The sequence below is a fragment of the Platalea leucorodia genome (genome assembly GCF_965183815.1).
Source record: "Platalea leucorodia genome assembly, chromosome: 13".
Taxonomy (NCBI): domain Eukaryota; kingdom Metazoa; phylum Chordata; class Aves; order Pelecaniformes; family Threskiornithidae; genus Platalea; species Platalea leucorodia.
Window position 1 is genome coordinate 11,800,201 of NC_138835.1, and position 25,516 is coordinate 11,825,716.

At 56.3% G+C, this 25,516-nt stretch overlaps 1 protein-coding gene across 1 annotated transcript; it reads left to right on the top strand.

Annotated features, from left to right (window-relative positions):
• Positions 1 to 13,428: 13,428 nt before the first annotated feature.
• On the top strand, positions 13,429 to 23,052 carry LPIN3 (lipin 3; the record flags this gene model as incomplete). The annotated part of the gene is made up of 19 exons (XM_082325691.1): positions 13,429 to 13,620; positions 13,960 to 14,055; positions 14,847 to 15,082; positions 15,306 to 15,413; positions 15,860 to 15,980; positions 16,148 to 16,577; positions 17,428 to 17,527; positions 17,648 to 17,817; positions 17,900 to 17,993; positions 18,213 to 18,282; positions 18,870 to 18,962; positions 19,450 to 19,508; positions 19,781 to 19,910; positions 20,154 to 20,302; positions 20,462 to 20,548; positions 22,017 to 22,169; positions 22,479 to 22,590; positions 22,686 to 22,789; positions 22,908 to 23,052. 19 exons carry the CDS (start codon positions 13,429 to 13,431, stop codon positions 23,050 to 23,052), a joined length of 2,649 nt encoding a protein of 882 aa, XP_082181817.1.
• Between the last annotated feature and the right edge of the window lie 2,464 nt (positions 23,053 to 25,516).

Below are 25,516 nucleotides of genomic sequence, written 5' to 3' on the forward strand. Positions count from 1 at the left end.
CTTAACACCATGCTATTTTATTTCATTTTTTTTCCCCAAGCAAGCACTAAAACACATGGGGGGCCTGGCTGGAGCAGCAAGGGCAGTGCTTGCCTTCAGTAGGAGGAACATTACGAAAGCCATCACTGCAATTGAATGCACAGTTGAGAAGGCTCATTCTCCAATTTCTCTATTTCTTAAAAAAAAAAAATAGGAATAAGGAGTGGAGAGCACGCAGATAAAAAGGGAGTTCAGTTAAACGTCGTGTTATTGTGTATGTAGAAAAAGGAGACGGCACCCTCACAGTGTCCCTCTGAAAGGGAAACCACGAAGTCTTTGAAACGCATGAGAACGTCCTCCCGGCAGAGCTGAGCCACGGCTGCGCCTGCCTCTGGTGGCAGCCCAACCGCTTCGGCTCCGCTCTTGTGCCCTGTGTCATCACCAGCTCCTCCAACTCCACCACAGTCCTCATCCGACCAGGGCTTCTCAAGTGACTTCACTTCACGAAAACTCACTCTATTTGCATTTTAAGCATTGTTATTTACAACAGTTGTCCAGAAAAAAAAAAAGAGAAAAAACAAACAAACAAACAAAGAAGGGGAGAAGTACAAGACTTTTTTTTTTTTTTTTTCTTTTTAATTAGAAACATCACCCCCCTCCTACTCAACAAAGCAGAAAAGCCATCACGGCTGCAAGAGGGAGATGCCGCAGACCTTCACCACAACGACCTGATATCAAGCACCAGCAAGCAGGATCTTCTCCAAATTAGCCTCTGTAGCAGGACTAGACTCATTCCACCTACAACAGGCGCCTAATTTACAAACATAATCATCCTGGGCTCCTGTTTAGTTAATGCAAAAAGCAAGGCAGCTCGGGGGGGTGACTCAGTCTGCACGGGGACGATCAAGGTGGGGGGAACCTGGACCTGGCTCTGGGCTCTCCCAAGCAAAACCCCCTATTTCAGGGCCATGCCAGCTCCCTGCAAGAACAAGGGTGACAATAACTTACATTAACCATGAGCAAACCAAGGACCTCTCCACGGGATCAATCTCCCTCATGCTTTTTTACATGCAAATCAGGTGGAAAAGACAGAAAGGGGAACAAAAAAAAAAAAAAAATAGCAGGAGATGGGGAGCAAGGGACCCGCTGCAGCCAAGCAGGCAGCAACAAGCCAGCCCAGGCGGGCTCGCTTGCAGAAGCTGGGGGGGCTGAGCAGGACGGTGGCGTGGGGAGGAGATGTCTGCTCCCATCTTCTGCCTTTTGTTTGCACAGATTTCCACAGACCCTCAATTACCTGTTTCTGCTCCCAACAGTTTTCTGGGGGAGCTAATACCCTGCCTGCGTTCAGCAGGGAGCAGGCAGCCCAGAACAGGAGCGGGTCTTGCAGGGCTCGCGGCTGCCCAGGATACGGCCCCGCGTTCGGAAACAGCCGTGCCCTGCGAACGGTGCTGCCTCCGGACCCGTCCCACCGTGCAAACGGGGAAAGGCCTGACAAGGGATGGACGCAGACCCGCGGCCCAGGGTTACACGACTGTAAACCCAAGTTGTAGATAATTCCAGGAGCTACGAGACGAGCTGCTTTTACGTAGTAACACCATAGTAACCGAGGCAGATGATAAAGCTTGCAAACACAAGGGCACCACATTTTTGGAGGGAAGGAAGAGGAGGTCTAAATAGAAAGAAAACCTTCCCGCAGAGCGAGGGGACGCGTTCGTATAACGGAGAACCGGAGCCACGCTGCTGTTTAAATCTCCCCCCACTGACAATGCAGATGGCTTTGCCGCCAGCCCGGCTCACCTGCTCCAGGCTTCGCCTGTCAGCACTGCCTGCATCGGTCCCTGCATTCCCCCGACGAAAGCCAGCAGCCCCCACGGGGCTGGTTTTGCTTGGCTTTGCAACAAGGATTTTATTGATAGAGATGTGCTCCCACGGTTGACTTTGGGGCTTCAAGTTACTACGGCTTTCTTACAGTAGCAAGAATTGCGGAGGCTGAGCCCTGTCAGAAAAACCTATGCTAAACCCCAATCCATTTATAATATAATTAACACAAGCTACAGAGTAGGTTGTATCTGAAGCAAAATGCAATCCAACAGCCTCCTCTTTCCCACCCCCAAAGGTGGGTCAGGGCTCCAAAACTGTGTGGGCATCCGTGTGCTGCGAGTTACTGGGATGAACTAAGAGGAAACAATAAACAGACTGCAACAGTCTGCTCCCTCTTCTCAGCTACGCATCCCAAGTTGTAAAATACATCAAGGTCACGGACCCAACCTAGTTAATAGAAGTTATCATTAAATTGCTGTTTTCTTCTACGGTAAATAAAATGCTTCTGATCTTCTGGGGTTTTTTTTTTCTTCCTCCTCCTCATCTCTTAAAGATAAATTAGTTTAGAATAAGCTGTTCCAGATAATGAAGTAAACTTCTGGCTTCCTATCCATGGAGAATCATTCCTCGGGACACTGCGATCCTTGGTTGGGGACCGCAGGCGGCGGAGGTGGTCAGGGAGAAGAGCAGCAAAACCCTCCCTGCCCGGCCGGAGCCACGCTCCCGCGCTGGGCGCAGGGGAAAGCCCGCGGCCGGGCAGAGCCCGCTCCCTTAGGGGAGCAAAAATGGGAAAACACAGCTCAAGAAGGGCTTGTATGTGGTTTTTTTTCCCCAGGTACATCGGCCGGCCCAATGAGACACATCACCTACCTCTCCCCCATCAGCTACCTCTCCCCAAAAAGTTTCCCATCTCATAACCAGAATAGAAGAGGACCCCTTGGAAAAACCTTATTGCTTGAGTTTTGAGGGCATGCCCTGAACCAGAGGATGGAGGTAAAGCCCCGAGCACGAGCTGCGCAGCCACTTCTCAGACACCCCAGCCGCCAAGCGAACGCGACGCCCGAGGGGCTCGTGCCCGCTCTCCGCCCAGGACCCGCATCCCCCTGACCGAAACGTCTCCCCTCTCCAAAACCGCCGCTCGGCGCGGAGAGGCCTCAGGCCGCTGGCACCCGGCCACACGCCCGGCTGCCACCGCCGGAGCCCCGGTTAGGAGCTGCCAGAGCCCCGGCAGGACTTTACCCCGGCAGCCCGCGGGTGCGAGCTTCAACCGCCGTCCCCGGCCCAGCAAGGAAAGCACCGAACGGGAAACGAGGACGGAGCGATTCGGGGTTCGGACCCAGCTCTGCCACGGGTTTCCTACGCGGCCTCGGGCACCTCACTTAGCAGCGGCTGGGTTTTCCTACCTGCGTGAAGAGGGAGATGCCGTCGGCTCCCATCCCGGTTTGTCCCAAGGCCGGGGACGTTGAACCGGGCATCGCCGCAACACCAGGGACCACCAAAAAAACACCCACCCGTGCCCAACCCTCCGAACCCCCAGCTGTACACGAGTGGGGTCCGCGCCCCGCAGCCAGCAGCCAGCGAGGGCTGGAAAAAAGGATTTGTTGTTTAGTTTTTTTCCTCTAAAGACCCAGACTAAAGAAAAAAAGAAAAACCCAGACCGCCCCGAGGGCGAGGCAGCCGGGTCCCGGGCAGCCCCACGCAGCCGGGCGCTCACGCAGAGCTCCCGCAGCGGCCGGGCCGGCAGATTTTTTAATTGAATTTATTTTAATTTACATTTTAATTGCTGGCGAGCCGACGGCAGCGCAGCCCGCCGGCTCCCCGGCCCGCGGCAGGGCTGGGCGGGGCTGGGGGGGCACGGGGACACGGACGGGACACGCGTGTCCCGACCCCCGGGGGGGGCCGCGGCAGCGCCTCGCCCCCGGCCCGGCCCCCCCGCACCTGCCCGGGGTCTGCGGTCCCGCGGGACGCGGGGAGCGGGCGCGGGCGGGCGAGGCGAGGGACGCGGGACCCTCCCCACCGCGCCGGGCGCTCGGCACTCACCCGCGGCAGGTCCCCGGGCCGCCGTGGCGGCTCGGCTCGGCTCGGCGCGGTCCGGCGGAGGCCCCGGCCCCGGCGGCGAGCGCGGGGCGGGCGGGGCGGGCGGCGCAGCGGGGCGGCCGGGCGGGCGCCGCCGAGCCCAGGCATGGGCGGGGGGAGCGCGGGGCGGGCGGGCGCGACACACACCGGCATCAGCCGGGCTCCATCGCCGGGGCGGGGCGGGGGATGTGACGTCACCGCGCTTGCGCGCGGCTCAGCTCGGCGGCGGGGCGGCGCGCGCGGGGCAGCGAGCAGCGGGCGGTCGCACCGCCTGCGTGCACCGGCTGCACCGGTTGCGTGCACCGGCTGCGTGCACCGGGAAGGCGGCGAGCACCGGGCACGTGCGCTGTGGCCGAGTGGCGAGCGCCTGCACCGGTCACTAGGGAAGGCGGGGAGCGCCTTGCACCGGGCGTCTGCACCGGGGGTGGGTGCGCGGTGGGTCGTGCCCCGCGGCGGGCCTGCGCAGCGGGGCATGCCCCGGGGAGGGCAGCAGGAGCGTGTACCAGGCACCCGCGTGTTCGCGGGGTGCGTGCACCGGGGGTGCGGGCACCGGGGCGGTGAGCAGGGTGTACGCACCGAGCACGGGGAGGGTGAGGACGCGTCTGCAGCCAGACACGGGGGAGGGCGGCGAGGGCAGCGGGTGCTCGGTGCATCCCGGGGCCCCGCTCCCCCAGCCGCCGCTCGCCACCCTGCAGCCCTTGGTGCCCCAGCTCCGCGCCTCGCCCCAGCCAAAGCGAAGCGGGTGGCTCCTGCCGGCTCAGGGAGCTGAACCGGCTCAGCCGGGGGGACGGAGGGGCCGTGGGCCCTGCTGCCAGCGCCCTGGGCTCACGCGTGGGGCTGCGAGAAGGGCGACGGGTCAGGCCTGTGCCACCCAGGCACGGTCTCCGTGAGCGCAATCGGTGCCACCCAGAAAAACCCGCCCGGCCGTCAGCGCTCTGCGCCTTGTGCCAGCGCCGACGGAGCCTGGCACGGGCGGTTTGGTGGCTGGAAGCCGCTTCCCGCTCCCGGCCTTTGGCGCGTTTGGGGGTGAGTTTGTTCCACCCGGTGCAGGACGGCGGCTGCTGCGGGCCGGGGGCTCGGGGGTCCAGCTGCAGGGCGAGCAGCTCTGGGCACCCCGGGCTGGAGAGGTGCTCTTGGGGTGTTCAAACCGCTGCACCCCAAGGGCTTTGGCAGCATTTAACAGCGGCGTGCTATGAGCAGGTTGGGGATCGAACAGAGAACCAGCTATTTTTTTAAATAAAGTGTGGCTTGGAAACATCATCTGCCTTGAAATAAGACACCAGCTTTGGACAAAAGATAAAAGATTTTCCAGCTGCCTAAATGTGCACGTCATTCCGCTTTTCCTGGATTCGGAGCTAATGGTCAGACTCTGCTCGCAGTTACATTGATGTAAATATGATGTCACTTATCTAAAGTTCTTGGTTTTAAAGCCTGCATCCTGGCTGGATTATCAGCAACTCGGACAAAAAAGCTAAGGGCTCTCAGTGTATCACAAGTTAAGAAACTTCATTTTTTAGGACCATCTAGTGCTCAGGGCTATCGGCTCTCCTGGTTTTAGAGCACAGCTGGATTTCTCTGCAAGCTCTGGCTCTTGGAACCACGCGACCGTGTGGGAATTGTAGCTTTCTGGTTTTTCTTTTTAAGTAAGCTTGAACCCTTTGTGTTTACGGAATAAATGTGAACTTTTAACAGGTCAGAAACTAGGAGCCAAATCAGCAGAGCATGTTTGTACACCAGAACAGATGGTTTTTGACCAGTCCTGCTGCTGTAATTCAGCTTTTGCAATGCTTGTGATTGGCAACTGAAGATGGCATTTCCTCCTCTTCAGGCAAAATGGCTTTCCCACCCACTCCGTCGCATGCCAGGCCAGTCTAACCTGATCTTTCTGGGAATGGGAAAGAAAAAGAAAAACCACCACCACTGTTTTCCTGTTGTATTCCTGGCTCCAGGGCCGGCACTCGGAGCAGCTGGGCCCCCATCCCCAAGGGAGCAGGACACCTGAGCCTTGCTCCCTGTGGCTTTCATGGGATGGGAATTTCACCCCGTCCAGCTGTGCCGACTTGGTGGTTTTGCCTCTCCTCTCATCCCATTTTGCTGAATCACCCCTTTCACAAGCCTCTGGAGCTCTTTGTTGATCCGGGGAAGGAAATGGGAGCCGCTGCCTGGCCAGCTGAGAGGGGCAGGAGGCTCTGCCAGCCTCCCTCTGCTCTGAAAAGGCTGCTTCTCTCTGCTGGGAGAAGGGGTCATGGTAACGGGAAAGCTCTTTCACATCCCAGCCTCTGGCAGGGATTCCCTGGAGGGTCACAGTGGAGGGATGGCAGCCCCGCCAGCAGCAGGGAGATGCTCCGGGGAGCTGCCTGGCACAGGGACCTTGGACCTGCTGGGCTGATTGACAGCTGTCAGCCCCACGTCTGGGTCGCCCGGCCCAATAAACTCAATGGCTCTGGTCATCTCTCACCAGGCATTTGCAGCATCCTGCTGCAAGGGGTGCAGGCATTCAGGAAAAGGCATCTTTGCTTTTTGTATCACAGCCTTGGATTTTGCTGGCATCTCAGGAAACCCCAGTGTAAGGGGGATGCTGGTGAAGTTAAAGGACAGGGTGGGCCCAGGGAGAAATGAGCCAGGCTAGTGGCCATTAGAATATCATGTCCCAGAGCAGTGAGGTCCCAGACCATCCTTCCAGTGTGGGCAAGGGAGCAGGAGAACACAGCTCCCTGGCTCAGGGGTGGGAAGAGGATTTGGATACTGCCATAAGTGGTTTGGCAGGGTGGGCTTCCAGCCGTCAAACGGTACTGGTGTCCCTGGCTACTAGCTGAGCCCCGTGGCTAGACGGATTGCTCCCGTCCCAGCCCCAGCTTCGCTTGTCTGCACAGCAAAGCGAGACCCATTCTGTCAGCTCAGTTCCCCTCCTGTCCAGGAGAGCTTCTTGCTCCCCTGCAGCATCTCTGATGAGCTGAGCTGTGCCAGGTCTCAGCCAGCATGGAGGCAGGCGGGTCAGCCGGCTTCCCAGGTCCCTCTTGCAGCCGGATCGTCCACCATCCCTCCAGACATTTCACCCCAGGCCCATGAAGAAGCAGGCAGCAAGGGGGGGATCCAAGGAGAAGTGTCCTGGGGGACTGCTGGGCTGCTCAAAGATGAGCTTAAGCAACTGGGAAAATCCCAGAGAAATAATGGGATGGCTGAGGCAGCAGGCAAAATCCCCATCAACCCCCACCTTGGAGGCAGCCAAAGAATTGGCTGTGGCCTGGCTCGTCTGCAGCAGCTGTCGAAATACAAAGAGGGGGAAAAACAAGCCTGTCTTTGACATGACTTGTCCCCTCTCCCACCCTGCGACTGAAGACATGACTTGTTTTTCTGGGACAGAGGAAAATTTAGGAGTCTCCCGGGCAGCGAGTGCCTGGGGTGCTCCCAACTGCCAAGTGGATGGATGGAGTTTGTCTGGAGAGGCGCTGGAAATGCTGGGATCGTGGTTTCCAGCACTGCCAGCCGGCAGAGGCACAGCAGAGCCTGCAAGGCAGCACCGAGGGGCCAGAGCGTGGCCGGCCATGCCGCTACCCCATGCGGGGCGAAGGCTGCGATCTGAGACGGGTGGGGAGCTGCAGGGATGCAGGATGAAAGCTGCCAAGATGGACGCGGGTGTGAGCTTTGCTTTTCCATTGGAATGCAAGGAGCTGAAAATATTGCCTCTTGGTTGACTAATAAAAAAAGCCATCTCGTTTTGCAAAGGCTCATTACAAACATCTGCGGGTTGTGGAGTTCCCAAAAGGGGAAAGAAACCTCTCCCTGTTGGAGCAGCTCTTGGGGGGGCAGGATGCACAGAGAAATTAGGGTGCTCAGGGTTACAAGCCCAGGGAGTGATGGATCTGCAGGGCTCACCTTCCAAAAAAAGGGAAAGGGGAGCGGGGGGGGGATGACACGGGGACTATGAAAAGCAGCTGGCAGGAATCAAGAATAATTGTATGGCTTTGCAAAAAATTACTATGGCAATTAAAAGTGTTTTAAACTTTTTGGAGGAGAAAGAAGGAAAGAAGAGGTCAGTAAAACGCCCCGAGGCTGGATTGCGGGGTAGCAGGGACGGAGGTTACAGACGTCACCAAGCGTGGCCATAGCAGAGCTGGGGATCTGCTGCAGGGGCGCTGGGGCAAAGTCCAGTGTGTCAGGAGCTGGACGCGAGGGCCAGCGGGGAAAACCAGCTGAGCAAGGAGCCTTGGAGGTAAGCGATGGGGGAAGCAACTTCTGCAGGGTGCCTGAGTGCCAAGTGCTGGTCCCTGTGTCCAGAGGGTGGAGGATTGGGGCCACAGCAAGGCTGAGCTGCCTGCGTGCTCATGCTGGCTTTGCCTTCCTTCTCTGTGCTCACCTGAGGATGCATTCAGCTGGCTAAGGAAGAAATGGCATCGTCTGCTGAAATGTCCTCTGTGGCATTTTTGACCGGGTACCAGGCACCTGCAGCCCAGATTTGTCCTTGCTTTTGTGTTCCAGCCCCAGGGTTTGCAGGGTGTAAACCACTGCCCTGGGTGAGACCCACTCCGGTAGCATCACCGAGCACTAGTCTAAGATGCCGTGACAAGGACAAAGCACCTGAGATGTCACATCCCAAGGTGTCTAGACTGAGGTTACAGCGGGCTCCTTCCCTGCTGGGTGTGAGTGCCTGGTGACCTGGCCGGGGGCTGTGGGCTTTGGTGGCAGCCGCCCGCCCCGGGCTGGGGTCAGCAGCCGGTGCTGCCCAGTGCCAGCCCACCCTCCTCGGGGACCACAGCCATGTCTGGCCACCTACAATAGCTGCTTTCAATCCAATTTCACCGAGGGGTAGGGCTCTCAGAAATATTAAGCTGCTGGAAAACAGGCATCTTTCCTTAGCTGGTTTGTTACAGGCAACACCTGGGAATGAGCTGTGGCATTTCTGCAGATCAACCCATCAGCTGCGACCAACATGGGTGGTTTGGACCTTTCTCAGGGACTAAAGAGGTCCTAAAGCGGCCACCCTCCAGCTTTGGGGCTTCCCTGCTCTCACAGAACAACGTCAGCTCCACGAGTGACGGGTGGGAGAGCCCTGCACGCACACCAGCAGAAGAGCCTTCGTCCCCAAAGCGCCACCAGCTCTCGTGCAGACCAGGAGCTGCAGCCACGCAATCCATGTCACTCCAAAACTCAGCACAGAGGGTGCCGGGGAATCACCTTCGCAGTGGGTCGGGCGGTCGTGGGGCAGGGCCCACACCAGCCACATCCCTGCCCTTGGGGAGTCATAGCCTGGTGGGAGCCAATGCATTTTTTTGGGGACACAAAAAACCCCCACCGCCTCAGTTCCCCACCTGGGTCCATCTGGCTATTCCTGTGCCGCTTCCCCACTGCTGTCAGGCCCATTGAGATCTGGAGAGCCTCGGTTTTCTTAAAGCCTCTGCTTTTTTGTGCTTCTCTTTCAACTCGTGCTCTCTTTCCTCATCCCACTTGAGATAACACGGGGCAGAGGAGCCCCTGGGGCTTGGCCACCCACTCCCTCTATGTCTGGTTAAGGCTTCACTGTGGCCTTTGGTGATGCCTCTGTAAAATGATGCTTGGTGCTGCTTTGTGTCCCGAAGCTTTCCTAAGGCCAGGAGGGGGGGAAAAAAAGGCAAAAAAAAACCCCAAAAAGGCAGAAAGCCACAATGATGGAGGTGGAAAGGTGAAACAGGGCCACAGGCAGGGCTGCCGAGGTGCAGGGTACCTGCAGCCCGGGGCTTTGCAGTGCTGGGAAGGCTGGAGGCTGGGAGGAGGGGAGGGAAAGCCTGCAGGGACGGGTCTGCGGAGCCCCCAGAGCTTCACCCAGGGGTGCCGAGGGTGGGCGCAGCGGGCAGGCCAGGCTCCCTGCGGCAGACAGCATGGCACAGCAGCAGCCTTGGAGAATTTTGCAGGAGAGTGGGTGACATTAGCTGTGTCCCAGCCAGTGCTGCCCCAGTAGGAAATGCTGCCTTCCCCTGCTTGCCCAGGGGCACAGGCTGGTTTGTGCAAGAGGTCCTGGTGCCCCAGTCCCAGGCTGTATAAGGAAATAAACTCACCCAAATTCACTCTTCCAAAGTTTGCATTTATTGAGGGGCAGCTAAAATTATCCCTCAAAATCCCCCTTGGGATCCCTCAAAAGCCTTGGGTTCTGGTAAAGCCTCATTCCTCCCTACAAGCACCACACACCAGCATACTCCTCCCCATCAAAGCCTGGCCAAGGTGCACCCAATCTTATATCCAGGAGCAATTAAGTGAGCAACACAGCAATTATGGCCCTACCCACCCTTCGTGGTCCTACTCCATATGACCCTATAGCAATCCCTGTAACCCTATACAGGGGGGAGAAATTAGCATCTGGTATAGGCTCCCTAGCAAGATACTTCCCACTCTGGACCATCCTCAGCCTGGCCATGGCTGTGAGAGGATGCTCTCCAGCCATTGCAAGGCAGCTTTTAAAGGGCAGATCTTTCCCAGAGCTGCACACTCAGCCTCTGTGAGCACCTTTTCCAGAGGACTGAGTCTCCCCTGGGGTCCTGAGAGCTGAGGCTTTGTATAGTTTGTGCCCTGAGGGGTTAAACGCTGGGAGATCTGGTCTGGAAAATTAAAAGATGAAAAGACTGTCTTTGGAAATTCCAGCCTGACGCGGGATGGTGGGATGGTGAAGGAGGGAGGAAGGGTCTCCGTTAGTGCAAGGCAGTTGGCAGCTCTGCCCGGAGCTGCTGGAGCAAACGAGCTGGTTGCAATGAAACACAGGAGCTGGTTGCAATGAGACGCAGCTGCTCTGTGCAGGTGTCAGCTGCCTCCCCCGATCCACCCTCCGCCCTCCCAGGAGCCTTCATAGGCTCAGCAGGAGGCTGGGCTTGGGGACTGGGTGCTGCTTGGGAGACGGGGCCCTCCCATTGCTCAGGTGAGAGGAAGGAAGCAGTAGGGAGAGGAGGAGCTGCGGGTGAGCGAGGGTTACTGCTGGCAGAGAGCAGCTCCTGGGGTTTCTGGGCTGGTTGCCCCAAAGTTGAGGAGGTGCTGAGGTTCAGCAGCTGCCCAGGTAATGGGGAAGGTCCTGGGCAGTTTGCAGGGTGTGATGGATGTGGATGCGTGGGGTGGGAAGGGTGTGCTGCTTGTGGGGTGGCCCAGTTTGCTGCTACCTAGGAGCAGAGCAGGCTGGTGTTAGCAAAATAGCTGGTTCATTTTGGGAGGCTTTTTAGCTGTGTTGCCTCTGTGGGGGAGGAATGCCCCCTTTGCTCTCTGCAAGAGCTGCGTTGGCGAAGGGCTGTGATCCTGCTGTTTCTGGAGTTGAGGGGTGGGGATGCCCCATTCCTCTGTAGGGTTTATTTGTTGCATGTGGCTTGGTGTCCTTGGCGTGGCTTGAAAACCCTTTCTCCTGCCCTGTCCACCTATTAATCTTTCTCCAGAGTGTAACTTATTCTTCATCTCCCTAATGGATCTGCTCCATCCCTGGTGGGGCTGAGAGCTGTGAGAAGTCTGAGCCTCTTCTCTCTATTCCCTGCCTGTCTCCAGTTGTCCTGGGTGAAACCCACAGGGAGTTAAATTCACTGAGCCACTGTACCAGAGCCATCCTCTTCCCGCTGCCCCGAGTTCTGGGGCTGAGTGGGTCCCTAGCAATGTGCAGGCAAATACCTGGGAGGGGGCGCACATGGAGGCAATGGGGCTTGAAGCCCCATGGGGGGAGGACACTGGCTCTGCAGAGGGGATGTGGCCCTGGCACGAGGCGCTCAGCAGCGTGTTTCGCTGGGTGGCTGCAGCGCTGTGTTAAGCCCTTGCACCCTGCATTCACTGTGAAGCTGCTGCTCAGTGTGGGGCTGTTCCTGGGGACTCTTTCCAATCCCTCATCCTGTGGGCTGTGCAGGTTTATCTGCCCAGGATTTTCCCTATATGTTTTTCAGGTCTGTCTCAATGTATACCCCAGCCAGGAGCCCATCAGCGCTGCCCTGGGAGCATCGGGGCTGTCCCGATTGTTCCTCCTCTCTGAAAATTCCCCCCTCTGCAGCGAGGAGCTCTCTCCTGTTTGCTGCCAGGCCCTGCAGCAGGGAAGGCAGCTGGAGGGCTGCCTGCAATGGCAGCGATGCCCAGGAAAGCTGGGCTCAGCAGGTTGGTGGGTGGCCCCGTGACCCTGGCCGTGCTCGCAGCAGAGCTGATGGAGGCACCGAAGCTTCGGGAGCCAGCCAGCGCTTCCCTGCCGTCCCCCCGCTGGGGAGGACCTGGGCTTTGGGCTTATTCCCAGCTATTGGGGAGAGGCGGGGGAGGACGGGACATGGAGTGGGGACCGCGTCTCCCCACGCAGTCTGCCTTCCCGGAGGGATGTCTGGGAATGGGACGGTGCTGAGCTTGTGCAAAACGGATTGGAGAGGCTGGGTGCCTGCTGGGGCAGAGGGCTCATCTGGTGGCACCTGCTTGTCCTCGTCCCTTTGGGTAAGGAACCAACTCTCACCGGCCACCCCTTGAGTTGGGTGTGCGCTGGGGGCTGTGCCGAGAGCCCCCGGGGACACCGTGCCATTGGCTGATCATGTTGCCGGCATAAGAGGTTTCCTTTAGTTTGTCCGTGGTCCTTCTGAAGTGATCATCCTGTGCCCTCATCCTCTCCTTGGGGCAAGGTGGGGTGCAAAGCTGGCACCTCAAGAAGCTGGGCTCAGCCTCTGTGGTTCCCAGCGACTGGTGTGATGCACCGATACCAGGACTGTTGTCCTGCTGATGCTGAGTGCTGAGCAAATGGAGCGAGGGGCTCCTCTGGCCCAGGGGCTGGGGCCAACACCCAGCACCCCAATGTAGATCTGCAAGACAATACTCCAGGGATTTCAATGCATTGACCAGGAGGCAGCCGGCAGGAAGGGGGGCTGCATGAGAGCTGGTTGGAGCCTGTGTGCCACCTTGTGTGGCTGGAGGCATGGCTGTGCTCTGAGCCCTGGCATGGACCACGTGAATCTCCAGCTTTGCAGCCATGCCTCTCCTCCAGCACGGCGGAGGGGAATTATCTCGTCTTGGGGAGCGAGCAGCTGGAGGATGTGAGCGGGCGAGGGGATGAGCAGGAAGCAGGCAAGGCTTTCCTTCCATGTGTTCTTGCTAATGAAAACCAGGAGCCGTGCAACCTGAGAGTGCAGCAGTGCCTTGTGAAAATGGCATTGCAGAGCTGTCCGGGTGTTCTCCAGCATGCCCCTTTGCTGGGATTCCCTGGGAAGGTGGATGATGCCAACCAATTTCTTGTTTGAACGGGATGTCGACAGCTTGATTGCAAAGTGTTGCTTTGAGGTGGTATTTGCCCTCCCAAGGGGCAAATGTGATGGTGCGTCCCAATGGTAAAGGTCTCTCTCCTCCAAGCTGGACGCAATAACTAGCGTTCTGGCTTCTGTCCTGTTTTCTGGTGCTCACAGAGGTCCTGGCTGATCTCTGTCAAGGCCCTTCATGTCTTTGCCTCAGTTTCCCTAGAGGCTTACCTGTCCCTGTGATAGGGCTATGTCTGCAGCTGTGGAGTGACTGCTAGAGTGAACTCGTATTGCATTTTGCTGCTGGAGCCCTTTTTCCCCACCTGAGTCTATTCCTGTCTCTCACTTTCAGTCTCAAACAATGAACTACGTGGGGCAGCTTGCTGAGACCGTCTTTGTCACGGTGAAGGAGCTGTACCGGGGTCTGAACCCCACCGCCCTGACGGGCTGCATTGATGTGGTTGTGGTGAGGCAGCCTGACAACTCCTTCCAGTGCTCCCCGTTTCACGTGCGCTTTGGGAAGCTGGGTGTGCTGCGCTCCAAGGAGAAGGTGGTAAGTGGTGCCTGCCCTGGGACTATGCTTCCTCCCTGGTGTCTCCAGACCTAGGATAACCTTCCATAACCTGGGGGTTATGGAAGAACTTTGTTTGATGGGAATGGGAGCCCTGCTGAAAGGTGTGCTTGCCAGTTTTTCAAGGGGATGCCCCAAATGGAACCTGTCCTCTTCCAGGGAGGACTGTGCTTCCCAGGAAAACTGGGAGAGATCCCTTGCCTCAAAGACTGGGTGGCTGTCAGCCCTGCAAGCACCCCAAACCCATCCCCTCCCTGGGGAAGCGCCTTCCTGTACGCTGATGGGTGAGTGGGTGAACAGGCTTCTTCTGCCCCTTGCCAGGTTGACATTGAAATCAATGGGGAGCCTGTGGACCTGCACATGAAGCTGGGTGACAATGGAGAGGCCTTCTTTGTCCAGGAGTTGGAGGAAAATGAGGTTGGTGATGAAGAGGTGCTGCTGGTCTGTGTCCTGCTGTGACCACCTGGAAGTGCAGGCTTGAGGTGGAAGGACCAGGTTTGGACTGCTCTTCTTCCCCAGGGTGACTCCATTATCCTCTCTGATGTTTTGTGTGTCCAGAAAGGTTCCTGCTCAAAGGACCTTGTAAACAGCATGGAGAATCTGGGCACTGGAGCACCCTGAAGGAGCACTAGACCAAATATCTGTGTCCCAGACTGTCCTCCTTCCCTGGGCATGGCTGCTGGCCAGCCAGGCAGATATCTCGGAGCTTGGCCTCTTGGGGTATCTTGTGACAGGGATGAGAGTGAGCCAGATGCTGTGGCATGCTGCCCGCTCTACTGGGAAGCAGGATGAGACTGGTTGTGGCTTCCAGAAACCTTGGCAGTTCTCTCCCAGGCTGACTTGTGGTTGCTGCTAGCTTGAGCTGGGTTTGAGAGCAGGGAGAGGGCTCTGGAGCCGAAGCCCATTTGCAGCCTTTTTAATTCTGGTCTCATGGTGCCATCTCCTGCCTGCCTCTCCTTGCCCACGTTAAAGATGTCTTAGCTTGTGGCTGGATAACCCTGGTTTTGGGTGGGTTTTGTTGTTTTTTTTTTTTTTTTTAACTCGCGTTGTGTGTATAAAACCTTTCCTTTTGGGCCTAGCCACAAAACCACCCCCAAGCTGAGGTGGTGTTGGTTGTGCTGGTGACATGTTGCATAGATGAGAGCCATGAGCTGCCAGGTTGGAAAAGAGGATGCTGGAGCTGATGGGCTCTTCCATCCCCGTTGCAGGGCAGCATCCCCTCCCACCTCTGCACGTCCCCCATCCCCACGGAGGAGAGCCCGGAGGATGCTGCTCAGCCTTCTCATGGACAGGAGGCCTCCAGCGCTGAAGCGACCCTGCACAAGAGGAGGCGACGCAGGAGGAAGCCCAAGCGGCAGGAGGTGTCAGACTCCAAGTTAGAAGGCTGTGAGGAGACCAAAAGTGAGATGTCCATGGAGGAGCCATGCAAGCTGCCAGCCCCCAGGTGAGTGGCTTGGTCTGGGCAGGGTGATGTGGTGGGTCGAGGCCATAGGTTCACTTGGTGATGCCCAGCAGTACTGAAACATGGGGTTAGTGTTTTGAGTTGGACCCCAGCCTCCTTTGGAGTAGAAAGCCAGTGGAAATGGTGAAATTGGGTATTGCCAGCTTCCCAGGTGAGGAGGCTGGTGCCTGAGAGTAGCATAACTGACGTCTTTCCTCCTTTGCAGTGATTCAGTGTATTTCTCCTTCGCTGATCTCCCTGAAGAAGAAACCAGGTTGTTGCAGTCCCCAGAGATGCACCCTTACTCTGACGGGGAGCTGGCCTCCGTGGACAGGTAACGGGCAGAGCTAAGGTGATCTGCTCAGCTTTGGTGAGAGCAGGGGACATGCCTTGTGGCTGGGAAGGTGGTAAGGAAAAGGGATTTGGGGGTGTCAGGAGAGGAGGGTTTTCCTGGCCTGATGTGGTGCGGCTGGAGGAAAGCTCGGAGCCAATGAGGGACGCTTCTGGCCATGGTCACAGGTGCAAGAAGCTGGTGTGCACAGGGCTCTCCTGCCTCTGCTGCTGAGCTGCTTCTGGACAACGAGTGGCATAGCACTTTGCTTCCTTGGGCCTCAGCTTCCCATAGGTCTTGCTTGTTTGTAGGTCATAGTCTTATGAGGCAGAACGGACTCTATGGGAAACCAACCTTGCAGGGTTCTTGGCCCTAAATGTCCTTGCAGTGATAGGAAAGCATAGGGCTGTAGGGTAGATGAGCTCCAACATTCCCTTCTCTTCTTGTAGCCCCACCTTGAGCCATCCATCTTCTCCCAAAAGTGACTCTGAGCTGGAGGTCAGACTGCAGGAGAGTTTTGCTCTAGGGGCTGAATCCCATGTGCAGTGGACCTGGGGAAGGCTCCCTCAGGTGAGCCCCTGCTCTTGCTCTTCTCTAGCAGCTGGTGGGAAGGGGGTGTCTGAAAGGCCTGCAGAAAGCAGAGGAGGCTGTGGTCAGGCAGCCTTAGAGGACGTGTCCTCTTCTGCCTGATGCTTTGGGCAACTTCCCATCCTCAAACCTGTTCTGCTTTCTTTGAGGTGAATAAATTGGAACGAGTTGAACCAGCCAAGTCCACAAAGACCTTTGCTGCTGCAGCAACTACTGTCTCTGTGACACCAGTCCCAGTGGATGAGGCAACCCATCTTGTTGCCACCTCTGAAGGTCTGGGAGGAGTTCCAAGCGCAGCAGGACATTGGGGTGCACCTTGTTCCTCTGCTGTATCTGTTGTTAAGCCAACACCCACACCCCAGGATGGGAATGGCCTCTCCAGGCTGAAGGACATCCCCAGTGCTGTGGGGGCAGAGAGCTTGTTGGAGGCCTCCTCAGCACCACAAGAGAAACAGGAGGGAGGCGGGAGTGTTGTGCCAGAGGTTCAGCCAGATGTGGAGCCCTTTGAGGGAGCTGCTGCTCTGAGGCAGGTGGGCTTGGAGGGCCCCAAGCCCCAGCTGGAAAGCCAGAGGAGACGAGGTGAGTGGGTGACTGGTGCTGCTGGAAGCAGTGTCTGAGCCTGCAGATGTATCTGACTTGGATGGGTGCCTGGGTTGTTCATTCAGTATAACTCCTTCATGATTGCCCTGGGTACTCAAAGTGTGACATATTTTCTTTGCCCTTTCTGTGGGCTACCAGCTCCTCTGCTTTGAAGAGACATTCCTCAGGTTTCTTCCTTTCAGTGGCCACCCAGCTCCCCAGGAAGGTTTTCTTGCCTTATATTTCCTGAAGTCCCTCCTTGGATGTCTCTGCTTTTGCATGCTTAGAAGATTTCTCAGCAGTGTAGACTTGAAGTGTCTGGCAGCACCTGGCCTGACTTGTGTCTTCATCCCGAGCACACCAAGCCAGGTGGAAAATCGCACAGAGCGAAGCATGCATATGTCTCCCTTGACAGGGTATATAAGGACTTTTCTGTTGTTACCTGTCCTAACCAACCTTACTCCTCCAGCCAGCATAAATTCAGAACAAAATTGTCTCCCTGAAGAAGAGACGCTTGTGATTCCTCATTGTGCAAAAAGGGAGATCACAAAGTGTTATCTTGCATGGTGCTAACTTCAAATGGCACCTTTGGACTGTCATAGCAGGACATAGGCAGGACTTTGGCCTGTCCTTTGTGTCCTCTTGGCAAGTGGCCTCATGCCAGTGCAGGTGTCTTGAGGTACTTCTGTTGCTGTTGATTTAAGGCAGCTTTTCAAGTAGGAAAAGAGATGCCCTCTTTATATGATATATGAGTATGATAGAGGAAAATGCTGTTAGCTTTCTTGATAGATGCTGAGATGGTTGGAAAGGTGATTCAGCTAAGCTGTCTCTCTTCTGTCTGTGCATTGAGGATCCATCAAAAGAAGTCCTCACTTGGGTCCCAGTGACGTTTACCTGGAAGACCTCTCCAACCTGGATGAAGAGCAGGTGGCTCTCTATTTCCCCAGGAGGTATGGGTTGCCCCAGCTAGCCAAGCTCAGACCTTCTTGAGCAATTCCCTTACAGCAAAGGACGGAGGTATGTCTAAAGCTATTGCCTGATGTTGCCACTGTTTCTTCTCTTGCTGGTAGTGACACAGAGCAGAGTTCAAAGTCTGTGGCAGACCCCAGCGACCCTCTGTGTGTCCAGCTACCATCCAACTTGCCCACTGAGAGCCCCACGGACTCCGACTCTGATTTGATGCCCGCAATTGCCCTGTCGCTGTGCGGGGGGCTGGGGGGCAGCAGGCAGATCTCTCGCGGTAGGTGGGAGGGGAGGGGGAATCTGCTGTCCTGAAATCCATTACATACACCAGTGGCATGACACAGCCTCTGTCCCACCAGAGAAGTTCATGGAGCACATAGTCTCCTACCAGCAGTTTTCTGAGAATCCAGGACTCATTGATGACCCGAACCTGGTGATACTGATCAACAAGAAGTGAGTGGCCTGCTCTTCCTGCTGCTTCATCCCAAGATGACCAGTAGGGCCCCTTTGTCCCTACAGAAACACTCCTGTAGGAGTGCAACTCCATCCCAGACAATGATTATACCACAGTATCTGTGGGAGGGGACCTTCTGGCCATGCTGCAGGATGGTGATCTGGAAACAGCCCTCGCTCCAGGAGTGGTGATGTTCCCATCTCTCTTCCTTCTTCCAGGTATTACAGCTGGGCAGTGGCTGCTCCCATGGTCCTGTCCCTGCAGGCTTTCCAGAGGAACATTCCTGAGGTCAGTGGCACAATACATTTACTGGCCATGCTTCTCAGCAAGGGCTTGAAGAGTGCAGTGGGGCTGCAAAAGGCCAAGCTGCCCATCTGGGGCTTTGTGGGCAGTCTGGGGCAGAGCTGAACATTACTCCAGCCCACAAACCCTGAGGTCTGTCCTTTCCCCCAGAGGGACCTCAGGGTGGCTTGAAGATCCCTGGGCACCACTGATGCCTGGAGAGCAGAGATTTCCTTCTCAAAAATCTCCTATTCTGATGGTTGTATCTGTGCAAGGCTGGCCAGAGCCAGCGGCCCTGGCGGGCTGGAGGATTTGGCACTGCATGAGCCCGCACCAGGGCTCTGTAGACCTCGCTGGGGTTGTATGGAGTAAGGCACCCAGATATTTATTTATTTTTTTAAGCTGCATAAAGGGAACAAGCCGTTGTACCCTTCACCCCAAAACCACCTCAGCTCACAAGGAGTCATATGTCTTATCCTGTGAATAATTTTGCAAGGGAAACCCTGCCTGGACAAGAGTCTCCTTAGCTTGTTGGCAGCTGAGCCTCCCTGGCCTGAGGACTGACTTCATTCCATGTTCTGCCATGTTCACAGAGCACCATTGACCAACTGGTGAAGGAGAAGATGCCCAAGAAAGGCAGCAGGTGGTGGTTCTCCTGGAGGAGGAAAGAATTCCCAGCGGAGGAGGTGTTTGCAGCAGTGGCTGTGACAACTGTGTCCGCAGGGGACAGGCGTCATTCTGGTGGCTGGCAGGGGTGGGAATAGGAGAGCAGCAGGGTCCTGGGGATGGCCTGAGGCTGACTATGAGGGCAGCCAGAGGGACCTGTTGGCAAGGTGGCTTCTGAAGGTTGCTGCTGTCCCCTTGGGTCTGTTAACGCCTGCCAGCAGAACACCGCCTGGTAATGCGGTAACATGGACCTTGTAATGGTGAGACCTCTTGCCGCGTACCCCTCATGCCACAGCCCAGGCACCACGTGTGCTTGCTGGTCTCCCTGCCCCACCACAGCACCAGGTTGTGGTTCCTCTTCCATGGGGCAGTGTCCTCATGGAGGCGGGGGGATGCATTGCCACCTCTTTTCTGGTATCGCTGCTCCAAGTGGTAGTAAAGCAAAGCAGCCCCTGCTCCTGGCCTTGGCACTGAGATGCTAATGACACCTCTCTCTGCCTGCAGCAACAGTCAAGGCCAGGGAAAGCCAACATGGGGATGCTGCAGCCTGACTCTGCTCAGCAGAGGTGAGTGCCTGCCTCCCAGCTTGCCTTCAGGAGTCTGTGCGTGCTCCTGATCTCTCCTCCTCCTAAATGGCCAGTTATTCCCAAGTCTACCTAATGTATGAGGGCAGAAAGCTCTTTTAAGGCTCTGGCTGACCCTGGTCCAGCCAAGCTCTTCCATGGCTGCTTCCTGGTGGGTGGGTTGTCCTGGGTCCCCTCCAGATCTCCTCTTGCCCTCATGGGGAAAGCTGTGGTCTGCAGAGTAAAGCCAACATGCTCTTCCCTTCTTTGTATAGGCAGGGGGAAGAGCAGTCATCCAGTGATGATGAGCCCCTGCACCCTGGGGACATGCTGGCAATGGATGCCCCTGCACGGAAATCTCTGCCAACCTACAAGAAATCCCTGCGTCTCTCCTCTGAACAAATCGTATGTACTTTACTCCTCCTTCACTGCCTGCTTGTGTGTGTAGGGGTGAGGCAACCCTTAAACAAGGATTTCTCTACTCCTGAACTCATGTTTTTATAGGGCATTCAAGTATTTTGCCCTGGGTGGCCACCCTGTAGAGGCTTGGGATCTCTGGTCTGGCTGGGTGGCAGCCTGGCCTCTGGCAAGCACTGGACTGGTGTGAATTGGTGCCAGTGTGACACTTTTGTTCCCCTTCTGCCATAGGGAAGGCTGAATCTGCAGGATGGCCCCAACGAGGTAGCATTCAGCGTGACTACTCAGTACCAGGGCACATGCCGCTGTGAGGCCACCATCTACCTGTGGAACTGGGACGACAAGGTGGTGATCTCGGACATCGATGGCACCATCACCAAGTAAAGGGCCCTTCTCCCACCCCACATCCCTGCTCCCCCCGATTAGGGGAAAGTGTCCTTTCAAGGCTTGCATAAACAGCCAGGAGGGACCACAAATGCCATTGCCTTCCAGATACCCACCAGGTTGGATCATCCTAACCTGGTCTCCTTTCCTTCTAGGTCGGACGCTCTTGGGCACATCTTGCCGCATCTGGGAAAAGACTGGACTCATCATGGGATTGCTAAGCTCTTCCACAAAATCCACCTGTAGGTATTGGATCAACTGAGGCCAAGGGGAAGTGAGAGGATGATGGAGGAGAGGCTGAGTGGGAGCCAGAGTCAGGGCTTCTTACTGGTGCTGGCCAAAATAGCCTAATTTTCTGCTGTCTGGGATAGCTGATGCTTGCTGTGCTGTCTGGATGATGTTGGAGGATGAAAGCAGGGGGCTTGCACTGGGAGCAGACTCTTGCCTTCCCTGGGAGGAGTGTGTGTCGCTGGAGGCTTTGCTGGGGAGATAAGATCGCACAAGATCATAGAATCATAAATGCTTTGGGATGGAAGGGACCTTTAAAGGTCATCTACTCCACCCCCCCTGCAATGGGCAGGGACATCTTCAACTAGATCAGGTTGCTCAGAGCCCCATCCAACCTGATCTTGAATGTTTCCAAGGATGGGGCATCTACCCCCTCTCTGGGCAACCCCTTCCAGTGTTTCACCACCCTCATTGAGAAAAAAAATTTTTTTTTCCCTTGTGTTCAGTCTAAATCTACCCTCCTTTAGTTTAAAACCATTACCCCTTGTCTTGTTGCAGCAAGCCTTGCTAAAGACTATCCCCATCTTTCTTGTAGGCCCCCTTTAAGTACTGAAAGGCTGCGATAAGGTTTCCCCGCAGCCTTCTCTCCTCCAGGCTGAACAACCCCAGCTCTTTCAGCCTTTCCTCATAGGAGAGGTGTTCCACCCCTCTGATCATTTTTGTGGCCGAAAACTCGCACCTGAGAGGCCACAGGCACAACTGAATACCTTCGGGGGTCCAGGCAGCATTCCCAGCCCCGTGGATCGGGGCCGGTTGCCTCTCCGGGCTCCCAGCCACCGCGTCCCACGCCCCCGCGGGACCGAGCCGCCCCGAGCCCTGATGCTGTCCCCGCACCCGGCGCAGCCCGGCCTTCAGCTCCGTCCCCGGCACCTGTGGCCACTAAGAGGCACTGTGGGCCCGCGGATGGCTCGTCCGTGGGTGGGGGGACGCGGGGCTCCCGCTCCCCGGGGCGCTGGGAGCCTGGGGCTGCCCTCGCTGCCGCCCCCGACCCCGCCAGAGCACGGCACCCCTCTGCCCGAGGTGCCCATCAGCTCTGCGGGCTGCCTGAGGGGCTGCGGGGCTGCGTCCAGCTCCCCACCGGCCGCACGCAGCCCCGGTGCGGTAAAGGTGCTGGCTGGGTGCACGGGTACCGAGCAGCAAAGGGCGCTTTGCGGCCAGGGTGGGCATGCGGCTGCTGGGAAGGGCCTGGAGGGTGGCACAGGGTCCCCCTCCAGTGCTGTTCCCCAGCAGCAAGGCAGATGGGGATCGGTTTTAGCTTGGGTCCCTGGGTAAGTGAGTCACGTTGTTTGTGAAGCCACCTTGCTTGCTGAAGGGTGAACAGGTTTGGGCTTAGGCCAGGTACTTGGCCTCCTCCTCTTCAGAGGAGCAGGAGGGTGCCTCATCCAGGGCACAGCTCAGAGGGGTTCCCTGTGCTCCCTCTAGGAACGGCTACAAGTTCCTCTACTGCTCAGCCAGAGCGATTGGCATGGCGCACATCACCAAAGGCTACCTCAAATGGGTCAATGAGCAAGGCTGTGCCCTCCCCAAGGGCCCCATCCTGCTCGCCCCCAGCAGCCTCTTCTCCGCCTTCCACAGGTACTGCGTCCTCTCCTCCTCCCCAGCCCTGCACCTCCTGCGTCCCTGGGGATGGCACCCCCCTTCCCCAGCTCGACACTGAGGGACATCACAGTCTTAAACTGCTTCTGGCCTCCTTGGTGCAGGATGCCCTTCGTGGGAGGCAGCAGGGGAACTGCCTGCCCTCCCTGGAGCTTCGTGAGGAAGCTCCTGATGCACAAAACCTCTCTTGCCCTTCAAATCACTTCTTTGAGCCCTGGACAGCCTGGCTCGCCACAGTCCTGGCCAGCTGATGCCACTCTGACCCCTGCTCTGTGTCTTCTGCTGCAGGGAGGTGATTGAGAAGAAGCCAGAGGCGTTCAAGATCGCCTGCTTGATGGACATCCAAAACCTCTTTGCCATGAAGCTGCCCTTCTACGCAGCCTTTGGGAACAGAGCCAATGTGAGCAGGTCTCCTGGGGAGGAGGGAGGGCTCAGGCTGAGGTGATGGTGGTGCTTTCCCGCCGCTCTCACACCTTGCTGGCCTTCCTTGGGCAGGACGTCTACGCTTACAAGCAAGTGGGCCTGCCGGAAAGTCGCATCTTCACGGTGAACCCCAAGGGAGAGCTGATCCAGGAGCTCACGAAGAACCACAAGTCAACGTAAGTGACCTGCTTGTTCCTCAGCATCTTTGGGTTTAACCCAGAGAAGCATCTCATGGGGTCGAAAAACAAACCAACCCCCAAGAACCCTAATGCAACTTCTTTCTTACCCCCATAGGTACGACCGGCTGTCGGAGCTGGTGGAGCTGATCTTCCCTCCCCTGAGCCAGACTGGGAGTGTTGCTCTGGTGTGTCCAGAGTACAGCCACTTTGCCTACTGGAGACCTCCACTGCCTGTCGTTGACTTGGATGCCTTCTCCTGACCCTGTTACCTGTGGAGACCTGACCCAGGGCTCTCCTGTGCATCCTCTGCCAGGACTGGATGCTCCAGGTGCATCTCCTCCTCCCTGTTTGCTGCTCAGGCATTTTGCACTTCTAATATGGGTCATGTTCTGCACTAGAAACACCCCTTCTTGGGGGCCAGCGGGGGGTGAGAGGGAGCTCTGACTCTACAAAAACTCCTTTTGCTTAAATGGAAATTCATATAAGCTGGGCCTGGTCTTAATGTTCTTAACACTTTTAAAGCCTGGCTCTTTTTTAAAGGTAGTGGTGGGTCACTGTCTTATTTATTGATGAGCCTCTGGCATAGCTATTGCTACCTCCAGTATGACCAGTGTTCCCAGAAGGTCCAGCTACCTGCAGTTTGGTAGCTGGTGGAGCAAAGCTGTCCTCTGGCTTAAGAACTCGTTAAGGTGGATGGAAGCTGGGCTTTGGAGTGTTCTTCACTAATAGCAATCATTAATAAATAGTGCCTTAATCTAGGCTGCCTCTAGTCCCCTGTAGCCCTGTGCATGGAAGTGGGAGCCAGGCTCCGTGTCCTTTTACAAACGTGGTTGGGTTTATTCTGCTGAAGTGCCCTGCCAAGGGGCTCTTGGTGGAGATGGGGGCAGGACCTGCAGCTTCCTGGGCCTGCAGAGCAGCTGCACTAAAAAAGGACTTCATTTTTCACCTATTACCTTCAGATAATGCTGCAAAACTGACTTAATACAAAAAGCAAACCCTGGCTTTATGTGTGTGTGCATGGGGGTGAATCTCCCCTGTGCCAGCAGCCTGCCAGTCTCGTGCCAGGGCAAGAGCTTATTCCTGTGCCCCTGTATTGGAGCGTTCAAGGAAAGCTGAGCTGCCCTAAAATAGGTTGGGTTAGGGCTCAACCAGCCTGTCCCCGTGCTGCATGGGGGACTTACCTGAAACCTGGCTGCCAGCATTGCTGTGTGTTCAGCCAGCCTGGTGCTTCTGCTCTCTCCTCTAACTACATAAAATAAAATGGGCAGGAGCACTGCTGGGCTCCTTCTTCCAGTCTGGCATCCACCTTCTCCTTCCCTGACCACTGTGTGAGTGTAAATCATCTCCTTCGAGTCTGCCTGCCACCTCTTCTCTAAATAGCCTCCGTGCTCTATCCCTAGCTCCCTGTCTTAACCCAATCCTGGTGTTATGCTGCTTTTCTTAAAGCCACACAAGACATTTTGATCCTGGAAACCTCAGCAAGAAATACTTTATTTTTTTTTTTCCTTTCCCGTACAAACACTTTTTCAGCTTTTAAAATCTGAACAAATATATAAGGTTTTAAAAACAATAAAACACAACTGATCTTGTTAAAAGGCTATCAACTGCCTCGGAAAGCTGCCTGTGCAAGGACAACTGCACAGGTGCCATCTCTTTCCCTCTCTGCAAGCAAAAAAAGAAAAAAAAAAATGCCCTATTTTATACAAAGTTCCTTTCACTCTTTAAACATGAATAGCTGAGAACTGAAATACAAACTGGCTGTAGCTTCAAGTGACTAGTCAGGAATAGTCCAAACATAGCACCATATTCTGGAAGGTCAGACTTCTTCCTTGTCCCAGTTTTGTTGTGGCCAGTCCTGGCTCCCCCCGCGCTGGGGGAAGCTGTTGCTGTTCAGCTGCTCTCTAACCCAGCCCTGGCCTGGGAAGGGGTGAGCCTGGCCCTTGGCTTAATTCTCTCTTTGGTTGCTGCAGCCCTTTTTCTCCGTTGTGAGAGGATGGGGAGGGGGTTTGGGCAGGATGCTCTTGTGGGGTGAGGGCTGGCTTGAGACTCCTTCCATCGGCTGGGGGGGGGGGGGGGAAATAGGTTTTGGTGTCTAAGAGCAGGTTTTGCAGGATGCCCCAAGGCAGCTGGAGGTTTCTCCTCAGCTGGAGAAGTGTCTCAGCAGCTGCAGCGTAGCTCCAAATCAGCAAAGCCCAGAGCACCAAGAGTGGATTCCAGTGCTGCAAGCATCCGACAGCCTGCAAGCTGGTGGGGCTCAGCGAGTGGTGGGAGGCCAGGTCCTCTCTCCCTGCTCGTACAGCTGATGGCCCATGCTCCTCTTGCAGGGGAAAGAGATTTTACTGCATCAGGGTAACATGGCACAGCCAACTGGACTCGGTGACCCCTGTGGTCCTCCCCAGCCTGGAAGCATCTGTTTCAGGGAGCTCATCCAGTTTTTACAGAGAAAAGGTGCTCAGATGCATCTCTGCTCCTGCTTTGTGCTGCTCCTTTGCGGGGCCACGGGGAGCAGGAGGGGAATTGTGGTGCAGAAGAGCAGGGAGACCTGGTGAGGGTGATGGGCACCGGGTGGGAGCTGAAGGCTAGCTGGTGTGGAAGGGTCCATGAGCTGCAACGCTGAGCTGATAGAAAAGTATGTTCCTCTGCTATAAAGTGCCAGAGCTGGTCAGATGGAGGCTCTTTAATTTCCTCTTCATCCTTTCTGGTAATGAAGTCCCTGTTGGCTGA